Source organism: Lotus japonicus, chromosome 3 (assembly GCF_012489685.1).
Source record: "Lotus japonicus ecotype B-129 chromosome 3, LjGifu_v1.2".
Lineage (NCBI taxonomy): Eukaryota > Viridiplantae > Streptophyta > Magnoliopsida > Fabales > Fabaceae > Lotus > Lotus japonicus.
Genome location: NC_080043.1, coordinates 51,594,713 through 51,611,501, shown reverse-complemented (window position 1 = coordinate 51,611,501; position 16,789 = coordinate 51,594,713). Strand labels below are relative to the sequence as shown.

General features: G+C 40.9%; 2 protein-coding genes across 2 annotated transcripts; one reads left to right on the top strand and one right to left on the bottom strand.

Annotated features, from left to right (window-relative positions):
* Positions 1-4,406: 4,406 nt before the first annotated feature.
* Positions 4,407-5,417, top strand: LOC130744283 (uncharacterized). The gene has a single exon (XM_057596471.1). It carries the CDS (start codon positions 4,407-4,409, stop codon positions 5,415-5,417), a length of 1,011 nt encoding a protein of 336 aa, XP_057452454.1.
* A 6,778-nt stretch (positions 5,418-12,195) lies between these two features.
* LOC130743248 (uncharacterized) lies at positions 12,196-14,990 on the bottom strand. Its single transcript, XM_057595414.1, has 2 exons — positions 14,648-14,990; positions 12,196-12,735 (listed from the first exon to the last, which is right to left on the bottom strand). The coding sequence occupies exons 1-2, from the start codon at positions 14,883-14,885 to the stop codon at positions 12,422-12,424; spliced, it is 552 nt and encodes a 183-aa protein (XP_057451397.1). The 5' UTR covers positions 14,886-14,990; the 3' UTR covers positions 12,196-12,421.
* Positions 14,991-16,789: the final 1,799 nt, after the last annotated feature.

Sequence of the window (16,789 nt, the reverse complement as noted above, 5' to 3'; positions counted from 1 at the left end):
TTGATGCATATTGCAGGAAATATATGTTCCATTTAATAGTTTCTAGTGCACCAACAACGGAAATCGTCCTTGCACCTTCCATTAATCCAGTGCTCTTTGTTCTTGTAGTGGTCGTCGTAGCTGCCGGTGGTGAAACACAGACCACTGTATGTAGCAGCCAAATTCTCACATCTTCCATGCCTCAGTTTGGACTACAACTTCTTCTGCATGAAGTAGATGGTTGATGAGAGAAGAGGTATTAATTTGTTGATTGATTAAAATATTTAAAAATAATTAAACAACAAGAAAGAATGAAACAAATTAATGAGTAATGTTTCATCCACACCTCTCTTTTGAGGTGGAGAGGTGGAATTGTGAGAGAGATAGGAAGAAAAGAAAAAGTAAGAGAGATAAAATATGAGATGTGATAGATGATAAGATAAGAGAGATAGAAATAAAAAGAGGTGAAAATAGAGTGTTTAAAAAATGAGGTGTGTATATATCATTACTCCAAATTAATGATATGAATTCAAGGAAATAATGGACCTAAATATATAGCTACTGAAAACGATTGATGAGGTGCAGCCCACTATTTAACACCCTATGTAAGACCCGGTTTTAGGGCATACTATTTTAATAATAATATTAAATAATATTCTGTGAATTGCTTGTGCTAGATGTGATTTTATGCCTTTTAAAAAGGTGATTAATTGTTAGAAGCAATATTAAGTCCTAGAAACCTCTAGACGTTGATGAGCGCGACGATACGAGCATTTTGACTGTAATATTGCTAGGGTTCGGCGACGGCGACTTTTAGGTCAAAATCGACCCGACAGCAGCGATGAGTTGGCGAATCGAGTCGACGATGACGATTTCGTGGGCCTCACCTTATGGGGAGGTGCTGGGCATGATTTTGAGAATATTCTAGGAGAGAATATTCCTTGGTTTTAAAATGGGGTTTTATTTAAATAAAATGCATTTAAATAATTTTAACCTATGGTTTAATATCAAATCTAATTCTGAAAATATTTTTGAAACATTATGGAGTTGGTGTACGAATTTTTGGAGCCAAAATTATTGATATGGATTTTTTATTTTAAAATTGAAGTTTTGGGTGCATTTAGGAGGGAAATGGTGCATTTAATGCATTAATTATTTTGGGGTTTTTATTATTATTTTAAAAATTTTTGGTGAAAATCTGAGCATGGAGAGTGTGTGGTCGGCCAAGACTTGTGGAGGAAGGAAAGAGAAGACTTTTGCAAAAAATTCCTTTTCTAGTTAGGTTTTATGATGGAGAGATATTAGGGATTTTTGATTCTTTGACTTTCTATTAATGGGGGATTGATTTCTAAATTTTTAAAACTTCCAAGGATCTCTCCACATCTGATTTAAAACCTTGGTGATTCAGATTTGATTATTTTAATTAGTTAGGGATTTAAATGCTAATTTCTTAAAGGTTTAATTAGGAAATAAACCTAAATTTGAGGGCTAAAAATGGGGAGTTTGGAAACTTTGAAAACCCTAGAATGGGCTGAAGGGGGGTGCGACCATGGGCCTCACTTGGAGAGGAAGAAAAGCAATTAATTATTTGCTCTCACCTCTCACTATAAATAGAGAGCTCCTCCCTCTCATTTTCTTCACATCAAGCTCATTTGCTCTCTTCTCTCCCTAGCTGTGAGCTTCTCCTCCCTCTCTTGTATTTATTTTATTTTTATTGCTTTATTTTCTAAGCCTTGAGCAAGGCCATTCTCAATATGCTTTGTGGTTGCAGCTTAAGCTGATCTGCAAAAAACCAGAAGAGAATGATCTTGATCGAGTTGCTTAGGAATGTTTATGATTTTGGGGGTTTTCTTAAGAAATTCATGATGTTCTTATAACGTTCTTATGATCTTCAAACAATTATTTTAGAAAAGAGGTTTTGATCTTATGAAAGAGAAAATTTTGATTTTTCAAGGTTTTTAAGATAGTATTTTTTGGAAACGACTGGGAAGGGATATATTATCGCTAAACAACTACTAATTCGTACCGTTACTCTGTCCACATGACTAGGAAGTTCGGAGCGAGCGCGATCCCGCCAAATCCAAAGTCCTAGGACGTGTTCTGCTGTGACTAAGGTAAGGGCACTTCGGCCTCGGCCTAGATAAATTGTTTGTGATTGTGATTGTTAGCAAGCATGCTGCTAGGACTATTGATGATGTAATGATGTATGTACTAGATATGCTATATGATGATGATGCAATAAATGCTAGCTAGTGTTATTATGAACATGCCTATATGACTAGGGTGTTAGCTATAATTATTGTTATGCATGCAAGTTATTATGCGATGATATGTTGTTCATAAGAGATGAACGTGATAGGCTTAGGGCCTAGTGATGATGACTGACTTGCATGGCATGCATTGTGGACCAAGTGACCTGGATTGGGCTTGGTTGGCCACGGCTAGTGACCTGGATTGGGCTAGTCGATGGTGACATTCAGGGGAGGCCCTGTATAAGGACGAGCAAGATACGGCGATGTTGGAGAAATCCAACCCCCGATCTTCAAGCTGTTGGGCAGCAGTGTGTTGGAGAGGTCCATCCCCGATCACGGAGTCGTGTTCGTCCAGCCTTTCCAAGAGGGATCGGCTTAAGGATATCCAAAGCGTCTGCATGCATACTTACCCCACATCGAATAACTATGACTTAGAGACATGATAGTTCCCCTTATGTGAAAATGTTAGCCTAGAGCTTATCTATGAATGTTAGACAAACACAATACTTGACTTGAGTGATTGCTTTCTAGAAGTTGACCCTTGCTTGTTTGTTTGTTTGCTGTTTGGGGCGCTTAACGCCTAGATGGATCGCTAGAGAATGGGCCTCACTCTGCATAGCATGGATGAAGACACCGCCTGGGAGATAGACCACTCCCTGGATCGGTATGTGTATAAAGGGTTTATGTTTCTATCGACCTACAACCCGGACGACACACATCGGAAGGTGACAACAGGCTTCAATGGCGAGATTCAGATGCCCTATCCTCCCGCGCGGTTCGCACCACCGGACGACGAGGAGTCCACTATGGAGACGGACCCTTCGGAGGGCTCATCACCACCGGCCGTGTTCACACCGCCCCACCTGGGCCTGATTCTTGAGATTACTCCCCGGCATCGCCTGTACCTGACCCTCCCATCCCGGAGGCTCGTATGGAGGAGATGTTCGGCAGGGTGATCGAGCTCCAGGAGCAGAGGCTTCGGACATTGATCAGGGAGGCCGTGGATGAAGATTTCAGGGCCAGAGGCATCGTCTGAGTCGGGTTGGGAGAGTGTTATGCGTCTGTACTGGGGGGTGAGGTCGAGTGTTGTTTTAGGGCTCGATACCTTCTTAAAGCCATCGTGTATGTGGATGAGCTTAAGTAAGGTTGAAAGCACTTGTTTCCTTTATTGAGTCTTGATGAAATAAAAAGCCTTGGTCTATTAAATAAAATGAAGTTTATTTAGCATTCATTCTATCTTTTATTTACTGTCATTAAAAGGTTTTATTTCGACAAAAATTTACACATGTTTTTGAAAAAGGTTACTAAAGTGACCCTCGAGAAATCGGGGCGTTACATTGTGGTATCAGAGCTTTGGTTGTGAAAACCAGAGCTTTGGGTTAGTGGTCCCTAAGAGTTGAGTCCGAGAGAGTTGGGTAGAACTTGCTTGTTAAGATGTTTGCTTGACTTATGAGATTGTCTGGAGCGTCATTGCCGTGATGCTCAACCCTTTGAGTCCTTAGGCTTTGAAACTCTTGTTTGAATTGTCTATAAACTGTGGCTTAGATGATGTTCACGTGCAGGTTGAAGATGCCTCCACGACAAGACCCATCTAATGCTCAGTTAGCTCAAGCCATGGCTCAGCTGGCCCAAGTGGTGGCCCAGCAAGCTGCTGCAACTGCTGCCAACAATGCTGCTCAAGCTCAGCGAGAGGCTGAAGAGCATACTCGGAGGGCTCAGCAACAAGCTCGGGAGCTAGCTTAGACTCAAACCAGGGGGTTGAATGATTTCAAACGCCAGGACCCGCCAAGGTTTAGTGGTGAGTCGGATCCGGAAAAGGCTGACCTTTGGATCCAGGAACTTGAGAAAATCTTTAGAGTGCTGCAGACCCCTGATGACACTAAGGTGGTGCTAGCTACGTACATGCTGCTGGGTGACGCCGAGTACTGGTGGAGGAGCGCCAGGCAGATATTGGAAGCAAGCAACACGGTGGTCACTTGGGATACCTTCAAGAGGGCATTCCTTGACAAGTACTTCCCTGAGACTGCAAGAGAAGAGAAAGAAACCCAATTCCTGAAGCTCCACCAAGGAGCCATGTTTGTTGGAGAATATGCCGCCAAGATGGAGGCACTGTCAAAACATTTCTGATTCTTTCAGCTGCAGGTGGACGAGCCCTATCTGTGCAACCATTTTATGATGGGGCTACGCTACGACATTGAGGAAGCTGTTAGACCTCTGGGCATTCGTCAGTTTCAAGTGCTAGTAGAGAAAGCCAGAGAGGTGGAAGCCATGAAGAACCGTCGGGGAAGCCGACAAGTGAGTGGTGGGCCAATCCGGTCTAATCCACAACAACTGAGGAAAGATGATAAGGGAAGGAAGCCCTTCCCCAAGAAACCCTACCAACGTCCCCAAGCAAGAGGACACAGTTCAGGACAGCGCTACAGTGGAGTTACAACCAACACTGGGGCACCTACCCCACACCCTGAAGTCATCTGCTTCAAGTGTCACAAACTGGGACATTTAGCCAACCACTGCGACGATAAGGCTTTCAACTGCTGGAATTGCAATAAGCCTGGACATCTGTCAAGGGATTGCAAGGAACCTAAGGCAGAGGCTTCACACGACACTGACAGGGGAAAGCACCCTATGGCCACGGGAAGAGTTTATGCACTGTCTGGGCAGGAGGCTGTCGGTGGTAAGAACCTTATTCAAGGCACCTGTTTCATAGCTAATCCTCCACTACTTGTCTTATTTGATTCGGGTGCTACCCATTCTTTCATATCTACGGACTGTGCAAGGAAGTTAGAGCTGACTACAACTGACTTGTCTTTTGATCTTGTGGTGTCGACCCCGGGCACCAAGAGTATGGTTACGAGGACAGCCTGTCTAGGGTGTTCCATGACCTACGAAGGTAGGAAGTTCTTCGCAAATTTCCTATGCTTACCCCTCGATCAACTAGAGGTAATCATTGGGATGGATTGGTTAGTAGAGAACCATGTCCTTCTCGACTGTCCTAACAAGACAGTAATCATACCTGACCCTGACGCTATCAAATACCTAAAATCGCAAGCTGCGAAAGAAGAGTCACCTGCGATGAACTCAACAATGGTCGAGGAAAAGAAAGATAGTAGTGTGCAGGGCATACTAGTAGCTCAGGAGTTCGGCGACGTATTTCCAATCGATGTACCAGGAATACCACCAGTTTGAGACGTAGAGTTCGCAATAGACCTAGTGCCTGGCACTAGCCCCATTACAATCACACCTTATAGGATGGCACCAGTAGAGATGGAAGAGCTACGGAAGCAGTTAGACGACCTATCATCTAAAGGATTTATTCGACCAAGTGTGGCACCATGGGGAGCGCAAGTGCTATTTGTAAAGAAAAAGGATGGAAAGATGAGACTTTGCGTTGACTACCGCCAATTGAACAAAGTGACGATCAAGAACCGTTACCCAATACCACGAATTGACGACCTGATGGACCAAATTCAAGGGGCTGCAGTGTTTTCCAAGATAGACTTGAAATCTGGATATCACCAGATAAGGGTAAAAGAAGAAGATATTCGAAAAACGGCGTTTCGAACGCGTTACGGTCACTTCGAATATGTGGTGATGCCTTTCGGGGTTACCAATGCCCCTACGATATTTATGGACTACATGAACCGGGTGTTCAAACCCTTCTTGGATCAGTTTGTGGTGGTGTTCATCGATGACATTCTGATCTACTCAAAGACTCATGAAGAGCGCACAGAGCACTTACGACGAGTATTGCAAGTATTGCGAGAGAAGAAGTTGTATGCAAACGCGTTCAAGTGCGAATTTTGGTTGGAGGAAGTAACTTTCTTAGGGCATGTCATCTCTAAGGAAGGAATAGCTGTGGATCCAAGTAAGATTGAAGCCATTAAGGCATGGGAGCAGCCAAAGACCGCTACCGACATTAGGAGCTTTGTGGGCTTAGCTGGCTATTATCGACGTTTCATCGAAGGTTTCTCGAAGTTGACGGGACCTTTGACACAACTTACCCGGAAGAACCAGCCGTTCGCTTGGACAGAGAAGTGCGAAGCTAGTTTTCAAGAATTGAAGAAGCGCTTGACGACCGCACCCGTGCTAGCCTTACCAAGGACAGGTGAACCTTATGAAGTGTACGATGATGCTTCCCACCATGAACTTGATAATTTAGTTCGATGCATAGCTCTCAAGTCCCCAAAATAGAAAAACTCTTGATCCCTACCCCCATCTTCACTGGAAACCTCAATGATCTCCTTCTCGAAGCAATCTCTGACCTGGCGACACTTCTTGAAAAGTGGCACGACTGGCGGTAGAGACTCAAGTGGCGGGGCCTCAAACTGGCCGAATACACAACAAGCCTCCATGTCACCCCACCAAGCCGGTGCTACAGGTACTCCCCCATTCAGCTCTTCCTTGTCATCATGCTTTGGTTCCTCAGCTCGAGCTTGTGTTGGAACTATAATCTGCTCTACCGGTCGATGGGACTCGACCGTTGCTTCTTCAAAAGGATCACTCTCCACTGGTGCCACTTGAGAGCCTTCGTCCTTCGGGTAAAAGAAACGTGGAGGTGGATAAGGCATCGTGATGACTCCTCCCGTCATGCGTTGCATCTCCACGAAGTCTCCATGCACATCCAAACCTATAAGCTTTGCATCGCCGACATAGACTCGTCGGACTCCGGACGTGTCGGTCGCCCAAGCCGAATCTTTCTCCTCATCATACAACATCAGTTTCCAGGAGTGGATCGACGTTGTGGTCTTCGTCAGAACCATCTACCCCCCTCCCCCCCAAAAGCAGCAACACAAAACAAACAAGCAAGGGTCAGGTTACAAACCAAACACAAATATATAACGATTTACTTCACATAATATCTCTTTACTTTGATAGGATTTTGTATAACAGTTAGCCACCTAAGTATTTGGTTAGACTAACGATCCTCACCATTCACACAACCACCACAACACCTTGGCCAATCTCGAACATCCGCAGATGCACAATTCTCGAGGGGACACTCAGTACAACCCTCAGTTCTCGGGGAGACGCGCAGTCGATCCCAAGGGGACACACAGTACAACCCTTGATTCTCAGGACGACATAAAGTCAATCCAACTCCCTCGCGTGCAAGTAACCGTTTGTCTCTAACGGCACCATCGTCCTCATGGTCCAGAGTCTTAACTAGACCTATGTTCCATTTAATTCACATTTTACTTGCAAGCGATTTAGTTCTCAATTCTCTATGTTCATGGCTCTAATTAGTCAACCTAGAGTCTTAACAAATTTTAACGTCGAACAATGAAACATAAACGACAATAAATATTCACAACACCAATGGGAATTACAGCTGGATGAGCGACCCTTGTAACAATATCTCAGTCGGGCATTATTCATATTGCATCAATACTCATGATCATGTTCTCATGCATATCAACACATCTATCATAGCAAATTTATCGACAAGACATCGGACGAACTTGTGCATGAAATGAAAGAAAGAAACGCTCCGAACCCCTTGAAACAGGGTTCGGCCGAACCGAAAAAGAGCCCTAGGTTTGTATTTTTTTTCTTTCTTTCCCTTCAACATCACAAGCATAAGTCCAGCCCCAACTTCAACCATATTCACCCAGAAAATCAGATCTAAACAATCATCAACCTTCATAATAAAAACATGTGAAAATCGAGACCAAATTAGCAACTAAACATGAGATTGTTACTCATGATCATAAAGTCATATGAGATACATCAAATAAGGATTACTCCTCATGGTTTGCATGGCAAAAAGGTACAGCAACAAACACCTCCACAAAACTCATGCAAAAACATGCAAGAACACAACTTTTCTCAAGCATTTTTCATGGCAAAACCCTAAGCATCTACCCTTTTTCCTAAACCAGCCCTTACCTTGATGAAACTTGATGAAAAGAAAGGTTCTTGATGCAAAAGAAAGCCTAACAAGCTTCTGTCCAAGTCCCTCTTCTTGCTCTCCCACTCGATCACTCTCTCCCTCACATTCCTCTCTCTCTCTCTCTCTCTCTCTCTCTCTCTCTCTCTCTCTCTCTCTCTCTCTCTCGCACGATCTCTCTCTCGCGCGCACGGTGGCCGACGCTAGGTGGCAAGGGGCGGCGACTCCTCTCTCTTCTCTCTCTTTTCTATCTCTGATGATCAAGTTGTGTGAAAAGAAGATTCCCCTCCCCGTTTCTCCCTTACACTCGACGGCCACACCAACAACATGGGCTAGGGTTTTTTTTTTGTTTTTCCTTTTCCCTCACTTGCTAGCCCAAGCCCAATACCATTTAGTCAATCTAACTAATTACTCATTAATTAACCATAATCAGATTTTAAAAACAATTAAACCCCCCCCCCCCCAATTAACATATGTGGCCGGCGGCCACAAGGGTTATTAGGGTTTCAAACCCTAATTTCTCCCTCTCTCAAGCCCGTGACACCCCTAAGCCCAAAAGGTGATTCCTTTCATTTTTTCCTAAGCCCACAAACTCTGATTTAATTAAACAATCAATTAAATAATTAATCACTTAATTAAAAGGATTAAGACAAAACAAAGTCCCCTTCTTCTAGCAAAAACGCAAGAACTGTACAGCCAGACCTCTGCTCACTAAAACGTGAATATATCGGGCTACAGATGTCGGAATGACATGAAACCAACGAGAGAATTTAGCTGACTGAGAGATCTACAACTCTTATGAAGAAAGCTTCTCAAGATTAGGTCGTTAAGACCTCTCAAAAATTCACACAAGGTCACCGACAGATTCGCAAGTAACTCAAACTTCACCAAAAACTTCACATTTATTCATTAACTCACATGAGTGATACAATAGTAAGATTAGGGTCTCACAGTACTATAAAATCTTCACATCTTTCGCCCATTTAGTCAACACCATGGATTACACATACTAGGTTCAGATTAATACTGCAGTCAGAATATGTAGAGCAAAATCAGTTCAAGCAACTTATCTTAATTTATCCCTCACATCTCCACGTAATGAGCTTAAATCACTTTTGCGCCCCTTGGATCTTCCCTTAATCCAATCCACTGTACATGTCATTGAATTATCTTGCATAGCAAGTTCACTTCCCCTCCTTCTTTAATGTCACATTCACGATCCCATGCTCCTCAAGAGCACCCAAAATACATGTAATTCAGCACATACAAGAAGTTAGCTAATTGGCACTAAAAAGACAGTAAAGCCTAAGTAAAACTATTTACATATCTTGCAAATCCAGACCCAAATGCTTATTCACCACTGCCCTTCAAAGAAACACAAATCAGGAAGAACCCCTACCTGTTTTCACATGCATTGTTGATCTCAATTATAGAAAATGATGCATTTTACAGGCAAAGAAATTTTTGTTATAGACAGTTTGATCACCATTTAAAACATGAACTCTGAATTAGGTCTCAAGTATATTTTCTAACATGAATTCTGCTCCCATGTATGAAATGCTGAGTTTTCAAGTATATGCGCGAACCCACATATGACGATTATATCAGATAATCGGGTCTAGTGCAGTACCACTAGTAAAACAAGAGAGATACTCTAATATAATCAACAGATATTATCAATATCACTTTCTAACAATGCCAAATTAGTCTAATCTGACCACAGATAAATATTGCACTCAGGATCAGAAGGTTGACAATGGAGTAAATTAATTTGACTCTTGAAATAACTTCATAAACATTGCAGTCATCCATGGTGCTAAAGGAAATCTTATTGAAAATGTGAAAACTCAAAAGGCATCATGAACAGGAACAATTTCATGTAAAGCACAAAGCATGATCAGCAAAGATATAATGCAGTTGTTGGAGAACCAAGACCAAGGCACCAAGCAATACAGATAAAACAAGTCATGCATTAAAACACAAATAACATGATCAAAATTTATTTGTACCCGATCAAAAAAGACCAACAGTTCTCTAATTTTTCCTTATGCAACAAGAAGAATTGATATAAAACTTGTTAATTAAACCAGGAAAGCATATTAGGAATCTGCCACAATCCATGAAATTAAGCCAGAGGGAACCACAACAACTTATTTATCATTTGTTATTAAATATTTGAACACATCACCAGACAAAGACAAGGACCTGAGAGTATTATCTGCTGCAAAACTGGTGAAAAGCAGGCAAGTCACATGCAGATTACGTAGAGACAGTGTTTCAATTTAAGAAGCAAGCTGGGACTAGATATTGGAACCAAATATTTTAAAGAAAACTTGCAGCAAGCCACTTGGCTAGCTATATTTAAATAAGTTTACCTAAGTCAAGTGTTTATCAGATTTTTCACCAAACCAGTATAGAGAACGAAAAACCAGATAAGAGAAAATTAAATGAAACAGATGGAAGTTGAGTATAGAAAGAATAAACCAGTAGAAGAGAAATTGCAAGCGAAAACAGAAGTTTGAATCAATCTTTGCGCCCTCATATACGAAGCTGGAACCTAGAAATCGTTCAAAGATTTCGTCGGGCAGTTGGTGAGCGTAGCTCCTTCTCTTTGATCTATCATGTTTCACCACGTGGTCGTGGGTTCGATCCCCACAGACGGCACCAAATGTTCCAGCCAAGAACATAGAGATAGGGTATAGCCCCTAGAGTGTGAGGATTGCTCTGAGAGAGAGAATCTAAAAAGAGAAAATAACTGAATATCAAGTGTGTATTTCTTAAATGAGCCAAGAGCCTGTCACATGTGGTAACCGCTCCCTATTTATAAGCTAAGGGCTGGGCCTGGATGCGTAACTAACTCTAATGGGCTGGTTGGGCCTTGTGGGGAAGGCCCAACCTAAGATCTAGGCGACCGCCAAGGGACGAGCACCCCTGGGCGTGACCCTCCTGGGGGCTCGCCCAGTCCACTGGTGTACATTGTCTACTTTCCTGCTTACACATTTCCGTTGCACCAAACGATACCAACGAAGATGGTAAATCTTTATATCGTTTGGAAAACAGTTTTTGGTTGGCACAATTCACACCCTCCATTTCTTGTGCTACTCTAATTAAAGTTCAGAAGAAGTCACTGGATGGACGTTCTTATTTAGTTTCTGTTGTTAGAGAGTGTCTTTCTTTATGTAATACTTTTGATCTTGCTTCTCTTGTATTTGTTCGCCGTAATGACAATGCGGTTGCTAATTTTATGGCTAAGGAACCTCATCTTCGCCAATATGGTATAGATCAAGGAGGTGCCTTCTCAAACCGAACCTCTTATAGTGACAAATATTTTGGCTTCCATGCCAGCTTCAGGTTAATTTTATACCGGAAACTTTAAAAAAAGTTTGTTAGATGTTTTGAAAAAAAAAAAAGTTGGTTTAGATGTTTATTTCTGTATTCGTACAAATTGGCACATTTCCTATTCATACCGAATTGCAATGCCCTTTCTCTGTATCACCCCACGAGTACACGTGCAACTTAATAATGAACAAACCGTGCGGACAAGTAAATGGGAAACAAAATATTTGAAGATGTAAAAGACAATTCTCAAAACCACAAACTGACAAAATAGAGACTTCGAGAGGCAGTTAAGGAACAAACCATCTTACATCCATGAGACTCCACAATTTTGGTGCATTTGTCTATTTTGTTTTGGCTTAATAGCATTTTCTTCCTTCACTTATCATGATTTGACACTTCTGATCCCTCAAAGAATTTATCAGCCTACATTGTCCCTCACGTTTACTAACTGTTGCAGTTTTGATTTTTTAACAACTTTCATCCAATATTTAACGATAATTTTAATTCAAAAATAAGTTAAAAATATGACTTGAACATTTTTATGTTTTCTAATTAACAATTTTATGGTTTCTAGTTTTTTTTAATTGATTTTTTAATAAAACACCGTCAAAAATTGGATGGAAGTTGACGTAAAACCAAAACTGCAACAATTAATAAATGTAAGGGACATTGTAGGCTAATAAATTCTATGAGGGACCAAAACTGTCAAATCGTGATACAAATGAATAACCTTAAGAGTGAAAGGAAAAGGATGCTAAAGATGTAAATGGATTCCAACGTCCTATGAAGGCAAATTTACACAGCATATTGGTAACCATATTTATCTAAAAGAACAGAAAACATGATAACATCCCATAACTATACAGGGCCGACCATAATTGATTATTTAGGAAAGCAAACAATCCAAACTTAGGCTTAATGGCAGGAAGCTAATAAATATGAAGCCTTCTTTGCTTTTACCACCTCACAAGAATTTTTCTATGCTTGAGATCAATGTTGTTTTAGGCACAGCACCGATAACTGCATCTTTCTTCTCACCATCCTTGAAGATAATGACAGTAGGGATACTTCGAATCCCATACCGGGTAGCAGTTGAAGGGCTCTCATCAGTGTTGAGTTTGTAACACTTGAGCTTACCAGCGTATTCCTTTGCCAATTCATCAATTACTGGGTGGATCATCCGGCAGGGACCGCACCATGGAGCCCAGAATTCAACTAATACAGCAGTATCAGATTCAATGACTAGTGATTGCCAATTAGCATCAGTAATAGAAGTCACTGCAATATTCAATGATACATACAAAACATTCAAATACAGTTGAGAATAAGATAATTAGGATCCACATGCATCACTTTGATTACAATGACCAGATAAATGAAGCACAAACAAGCAAATATAAAATACAAAACTAAGAATTTAAAAATATATTCCAGTAGCTTGGGGAGGAAATTGGTAATGGAGGGAACACGTCTGAACCAATTTGCCAATGACAACACACCACGTTTATTTGCTGCAGATGCATGTTTGAGGGCGTTCAACTATTTCGAAACACCCACATAGCTCAAAAGCATAAGCTCATTGAAATATGTAAAGGAAACACACAACAGGATATTGTTCAAAAGCCAGCAATTGCATCATACTAACAAAAAACTATAGTATTGGTTTCTCCACCTGTCCATCAATCCTGAATGTTTGGAAGTTATCAGATTGATATAGATCAGTAGGAGGTAGCACAATTTGTCACTACAACAAGTCTACAATGGCAGAATGCCTCAATCCAAATTTAATTGCAGACATGCCCATATTATCTTATAATGTTTCTTTTTTTTCAAAACTCACATTTTATAGCATCCCCCAGTTTTAATAGCTTACATTCAAAATATTCTGACATAACTATTTGGATTATATATTTGTACATTTGAACTTTATCAGTTTATGGCAAAACTGATGAAACGAAACATCTTTATAATGAGGATGATCACACTTTATATGGCAAAATTTGAATGTCAGATGGGTCCAATTCTGAGGTTCAGATGTAGCTCCTTTCCTTGCATTTACCGCAAATGGGAGATTTTAGCCATCATGTTCCTTATTAACTTTCATCGTCTGCTTGTAACAGCAAAAATTATGGTGTTGGCCTGTCAGGATTCACCATAAATAGATCAATGACTGCTAATTAAATTTTTTTGTTTGAAATCATAGATAACATTATCTAGTCCGCTGAGCCTTTTAGGGGGTGATTTACTTATTGGTTCTTTCCTTTGGCATGAGAGGGTTGTTCTCATGCGTTTATGCATTTTATCCATAATATTCTTTGTTTTAGAAAAAAAAAACATCAAGCCAAGTTAGGCCCGACCACAAATATGACTTGAACCTGCTCCTCAAAATACACATGATTTATTTCCCAGGTCTATTTAACTTTGCCCGGTTCTTGAGCACGGGTTCTAATTTGCATACATGAATCTGACCAAAATCAACCCATCCCTTCGAAATAATACCACCAAAGAAGACATTACTGATATTGCAACAAAGGAACCCAACGGTTAAAGCAGTAAATTCTGCTATACAGTCCATAATTGATGGATTGTATCCACATACAAGGACAGTATGCATAAGATATCTAAGTGCATGTTTGAGTGACATTAATTCTGGGTAGAAGTTAAGTGTGCAGCTTCTCAATATCAGAATTGATTCCAACGAAAGAGCAGCTGATCCATCTATGTCCCTGTATTATGCTTCCACCTTGGTGACTTTCATTATTGAACTATTATGTTGTATGATTGTTTGCTATAAATACGTCAACAAGCATGAACACTAACATTGCAAAAGTAGTCATGTTACCAATAGAGATATTATTCAAGAAGAATCATATAAACCAAGTTAACAACATATGTAGTTAAATTACTAGAACTTCCTCAAACTACTTTAGCTGTCTCCTTCTTCAAGCTACACTTCAACACAGACATAGTGTATGAAAAATTTCAACAAAGGGTTTTAAGAAAAAACGCAATAGATCACAAAACCCACATAGAACCCATAAAAAAAAAACAAAAAGTTCATATTTTTGAACCAGATACGGCAACACGAGCAAGTTGGGTTTTTTTTTTTGGTTTCGACCTAATTGTTTTTCTTTTTTCAATAACTAAAAAGAGCAATTTTGTTCTCTCCGCAACGAAATTGATACCTTACCTTCAACAGCAGTATTTTGTGCCTCGCACACGACGCGTCCTCGGCGAGGCGCGAATTTTGATGCGGTAAGACGAGTTCCGGCGACGGATCGGAGCTTGAGGCTGGTGTAGTGCAGCAACCTGGCAGAGCTTCTGCGGCCGGAGAGGGAGGAGGAGGCGGAGATCGGTGAAGAGACGGTGACGGAAGGGAGTGTAGAGGAGGGAAGGAGGGAGAGGGATTGGAGTTGCACGGTGGCCATGGATGCAGAGGATCGCAGCTCTGGAGGGAGAGTGAAGAGGAATGTGAAAATGACAAAGTGTTGCGTTGCGTGTGATGAATGAAAATGTGAGACAATTGGGGGAAATTTTTTCTGGTATTTTTTTTAAATATTTTTATTCTTTTGTTAGGACTTAAAAAGATAATAAACAACAGATAATTAAGTTCATTAAGTATAGAGTTCCATGAGGCTTCTGTGATGCGTGTGAATTTGGATAAGTTAAGGATGTTCTGTTCTAATACAGTTGTTCAATCCAACATGAGTTGTCCACTATTTTGGGTATACAACGAGCTAGATATCTTGGGAAGTATCTTGGGATTCCTCTTATGAAAGGGAGAGTCACCAAGGAACACTTTCTACCTATTCTTGATAAGATCAATGCTCGGCTAGCCTCTTGGAAAATCTGCATGTTGAATAGAGCGGGTAGACCATGTTTAGCAAAATTAGTTTTAACTTCCATCCCTATTTACTCTATGCAGACGCTTTAGTTACCCCAATATGTTTGTGACTTTGTGGACAGAAGGGTTTGTAGTTGTATTTGGGCGAAAGGAGGTCGAACTCGTGGATGGAATTTGGTGGCATGAAATGAGGTTACCCAACCCAAGGAGCATGGGGGATTGGACCTTCGAAGCGCTAGGTTGAATAACGTGGACATGCTTGGGAAGCTAGTGGATAATGTTTTGCATGATGGTAATGAACCTTGAGTCCAAGATCTCTCCCAACGGTACTTGAAAAATGAGATAATCCTTTATGGTAAATATAAGGTGGGTGATTTGTACATTTGAGGAGTATTATAAGACCTAAAGACCATGTCAGTAGTGGATTCAAGCCTTTGCTTGGTAATGGGACTTCGTTTGTATGGTAACATAATTGGCTTGGCACAAGAAATATTTGTAATAAGGTGCCTTTCGTTCACATCTTAGATATTAATTTGATTGATTCAGAGTTATGTGCCGATAGAGCATGGAACCTGGGATGTTTGTACAGTACTATTCTGCCTCCTCAGATTGTTAAGGAGATAATTGTTGTTCAAGCACCATCGGCGACCTCCACTTTAGACGATTTATAGTGGATTCACGCACCAGATGGGCATTACACGCCCAATTCCGCGTACCACAGTTTGGTGCCTCCCTTTGATATTAGTTTGGAGGGCAAAAGTTGTAACGCCCCAACTTTCAGGTGTCACAAATAGTAACCTGCTCATGAAAATATGAAATGATTTCTACAAAGGGTTCACAAAACTGGGTATATTTCTTTTCTTTCTTTGCAAAACATTTTCCAATACAGGACATGCAAACACCTGCCCATACAACCCATACATCCAACCTTGACAAGGCAAGTCCTCGGAGGTAACAACGAATGTCCATAACATAAGAATACAATAAAATAGTGTTTAGTTCGACAACTAAATCCAAAATGCAACAACTTCATAGATTCGATATACTCCTTACAATTTCTGTAAGACCCTAGTTTTTAGTAATAGATTAAATAAATTAATTTCCTATTCACGCCTAGGTTTCGGTGTAACGTGAAACGAAACTGAACAAAATGTTTGCAGATTCGGATGACTTAATGAAGGAGAAAGTTCAGGAAATGACTAAGGATGGTACTATAGTCAGTTTAAGTTATAGCTCAAGCCATTTCTACACCCGGCTTAGGTCGAGACTGTCCAAAAAAGGTTATTTCCGCTCCTAGAGCACTGTTTAAGCGAAATTCAAAATCGTTAGCAAAATAAGAACCTTCGGGTATTTTTCCCGTGACCAATGTTTCGCTACGGAACTCTAGATTGTACACACGATAGGTTTGGCTTCCCGGAAGTCCGTCGAAGCTAGGTTTTATCTTCTCGGGGACTTTAATTAAGACCCTGAATGAAGAGATTTTCTATT